Source organism: Arachis ipaensis, chromosome B03 (assembly GCF_000816755.2).
Source record: "Arachis ipaensis cultivar K30076 chromosome B03, Araip1.1, whole genome shotgun sequence".
In the NCBI taxonomy this organism is placed as follows: domain Eukaryota; kingdom Viridiplantae; phylum Streptophyta; class Magnoliopsida; order Fabales; family Fabaceae; genus Arachis; species Arachis ipaensis.
The window spans coordinates 128,577,908-128,580,723 of record NC_029787.2 but is presented as its reverse complement, the minus strand read 5'-3'; the positions used below and the strand labels follow the sequence as shown (position 1 = coordinate 128,580,723).

The following is a 2,816-nucleotide window of genomic DNA, read 5'->3' as shown; positions in this document are numbered from 1 at the left end:
TGACAATTTTAACAAATTACTTACGAAAAAATAAAATTGAACTTATATAAATAAATTTAATTCGATAGAACTACTCAAATAAAACTCTATTGATTCTGAATTTTTATCTTAACCTATTTTAACCTTAGATATCCAACCACAATTTTAATCTCACCCCCTCTTTCCTCTAATTTCTAACCACTTACCACCGACTATTATCTTCTCACTTAGGATTTGTTTGGATGTAAAATGGAAAATAGATGGAAAGAAAATGGATGGAAAGAAAATGAGAGAAAAAAAATAAAAAGAAAAGTTAATTTTTTTTTGTATTGTTTGAATGAGGAGAAAATAAAAGGAAAGAAAGTAGAAAGAAATTTTTCTCTTGTTTGGATGGAAAGAAAAATAAGAAGAGAGAAAATCATACCTAAATGAAATTACATTAATACCCTTATTTATATTATATAAAAATTATAATATATTAATATAACATAAAGGGTAAATTTGTAATATTATACTTACAAATTTTCTTCGGTTTTCTTCGCATAAGTGAAGTGAAAACTTAAACATGGGTCCCACGTCAATTTTTTTCCTTTCCATCCAATTTCCTTTCACATCCAATCAAAGAAAAAATAAGTTTTTCATTCATTTTCATTCTCTCTATTTTCTTTCGTTTAGTTTTCTTTTATTCCAAACACAATGTTAAAGACATAGCCTAAAAAATTTTTTTTTGTGGGTTATTATTTTTTTTTTGCTAATACTGAAGAAGGAATTATTATTATTTTTTTTTTGGTTGATAAATTACGCAACTCCTAATTTTAGGTATTACACACACTCACACACACCACATCCACACATGTAAGATATCTCCTTTTTTTTTTTGTTAAGTTTGCATTAGATGAGACTCGAATCCGAGACTTCTTAGTAAAAAGGAAAGACATATGCCATCTGAACTAAAATTCATTGATAAAAAGAAATTATTAGAGGGACAAGATTCACTGCTGGACCATCTAATTGGGATAGGCCCAATTCTATTCACACTAAATAAGATAATAAAACAAATTGCAAGCCCAATAGGAACTATTCAATTTCCAGGAGGCAAATAAAATGGGCTTACCAAAAATCCTTCTAAGTGGATCACAAGCAACACCAGCCACTATCTTAGGTGGCCAAAATTCACAATTGAATCCACAGGAAAACATTAAAGTGTGTGTTTGGTTTGTGTATTCATTTTCAGTGTTTTATGTTTTTTAAATTTTATAAAGAAAAAAAGTGAAAATACTAAAAATTCAAAAAATAAAAAGCACTAAAAATAAAAATAGACAATAAAAATACAAACTAAATGTATCCTGAATAAGCTGAATTTTTCAAAAATCATCACCAAACGTAGCATTTGATTCATGTCCGTATATATGAATCAGACATACAACAATACATGTACATTATTTGTTTTGAGGTACAAATCCAAGAGGGACATGACTTACACATAATTAGTAATTAGTAATTACTCACAAAGAATATGAATTTTTTATATTTAGATAAAAAGATTTAGGACAAAAATTTACCAATTTATGTATTTAGTTGTATTTTTTTGGGCATTAAAATTCAAACACGAAAACAAAATTTACAATATTTTTCATGGTCGTACCAACTAAAAAATAACTTATAGTAGTGAGAGACTTAAATCTTATCTTCTTCATTTTATTGTTTTTTTTTTTAATATTTGTTCCTCAATGTTCTTATGCATCAACATTTTTTTGGAAAATAGACTTCTAAGTTTGATTCTTTTTCTTCTTTGGCAATTTTTGGAGGGATAAAATTTTTGAATTTGTCAAAAATAGAAACTCTCAAAGAGTAATAGTACAAAAATAAAAATAAAAAATAAAAAGTGAGATAATCCATTGAAGAATACGAAATATGGAAACAAACACATCACATTGTGGATATATGTGTAGTTATGTTCATCTTAAATTTATGCTTCTATTTTTTTTTTGGTGACTAATTTGTGCTTCTATTTGAAAACGCCATAGCCATGTTAACATTTAAAAAAAAAAAATGTGAAAAGAAAGAGATTACAATAGAATTATTATAAGAAAAGAAAAGAAAAGAAAAGAAAAGAAAAAGAGTTAGAGTAGATTCCCCCACTAAGCAAGTAACAAGTCACACAAGAGGGGAAATAGAATAGAAGAGACTTCCAGTAACACAAGCCTCCCACGCATTTTGCTTCGTTGTTCCGTGTGCTCTCCGAAACCTCGTTCCGCTGCAGAATCTTACTCTGCTCTTTTCACTATGGGTAAGTACCAATCCCTTCCCTTCTTTCCGATTAACCGCGCACCGTTCTTCTTAATCTGTTTTAGATCTGCATGCTCTCAGCTTCCGGTAGCTATTATCGTTAATTCAAACGATCGCCAAGGAATCGATATGCCTTTACTTCGACTGCTTTTGCTTGCGATGTTCCAATTTGCAAGTTCCTATTCTGCCTGCTATCATCTTAACTTGTCTGCTTCGCACAGATATCATGTTTTCAGCGTTGTGTTCCTTTGTTTCGCAGCTAGTTTTATAGACTGGTTGTGGCAATAGTTGAATTTATGTAAGCTGAGTTGCATGTTATGGCGGCGATCTTTATTTGGATAGATAGTCGCTTAGGTTATAATTTATATTATTTTAATTCCATTAAAAAAAAAGAGAGTTTAGTTTTCGAAGGATTATTGCTTTTCCTGCATCGCATAAAAAACTCTACTCTGGGGTTTTAAGAAACTTAGGAAATTTGTGTCTGTTCTGTTTCAATCGTAGATATCGAGGAAGACATCCGTTCTTTGCAGCTTGACTCAGCAGGTAAC

General features: G+C 29.8%; 1 protein-coding gene across 8 annotated transcripts in view; it reads left to right on the top strand.

The window, feature by feature from the left end:
- LOC107631765 (eukaryotic peptide chain release factor GTP-binding subunit ERF3A) overlaps positions 2,023 to 2,816 on the top strand; it is a 9,268-nt gene continuing 8,474 nt past the window's right edge. For 2 of the 8 annotated variants that reach the window (XM_021119779.1, XM_016335310.2), the window contains exons 1-2: positions 2,046 to 2,269; positions 2,770 to 2,811. In XM_021119779.1, coding sequence (XP_020975438.1) covers positions 2,266 to 2,269; positions 2,770 to 2,811 — 46 coding nt within the window. In that variant the 5' untranslated portion in view covers positions 2,046 to 2,265. Of the gene's footprint in view, positions 2,270 to 2,769; positions 2,812 to 2,816 lie in introns of all 8 variants that reach the window. The other 6 variants (XM_021119780.1, XR_001618625.2, XM_021119778.1 and 3 more) reach the window with 6 other exon arrangements.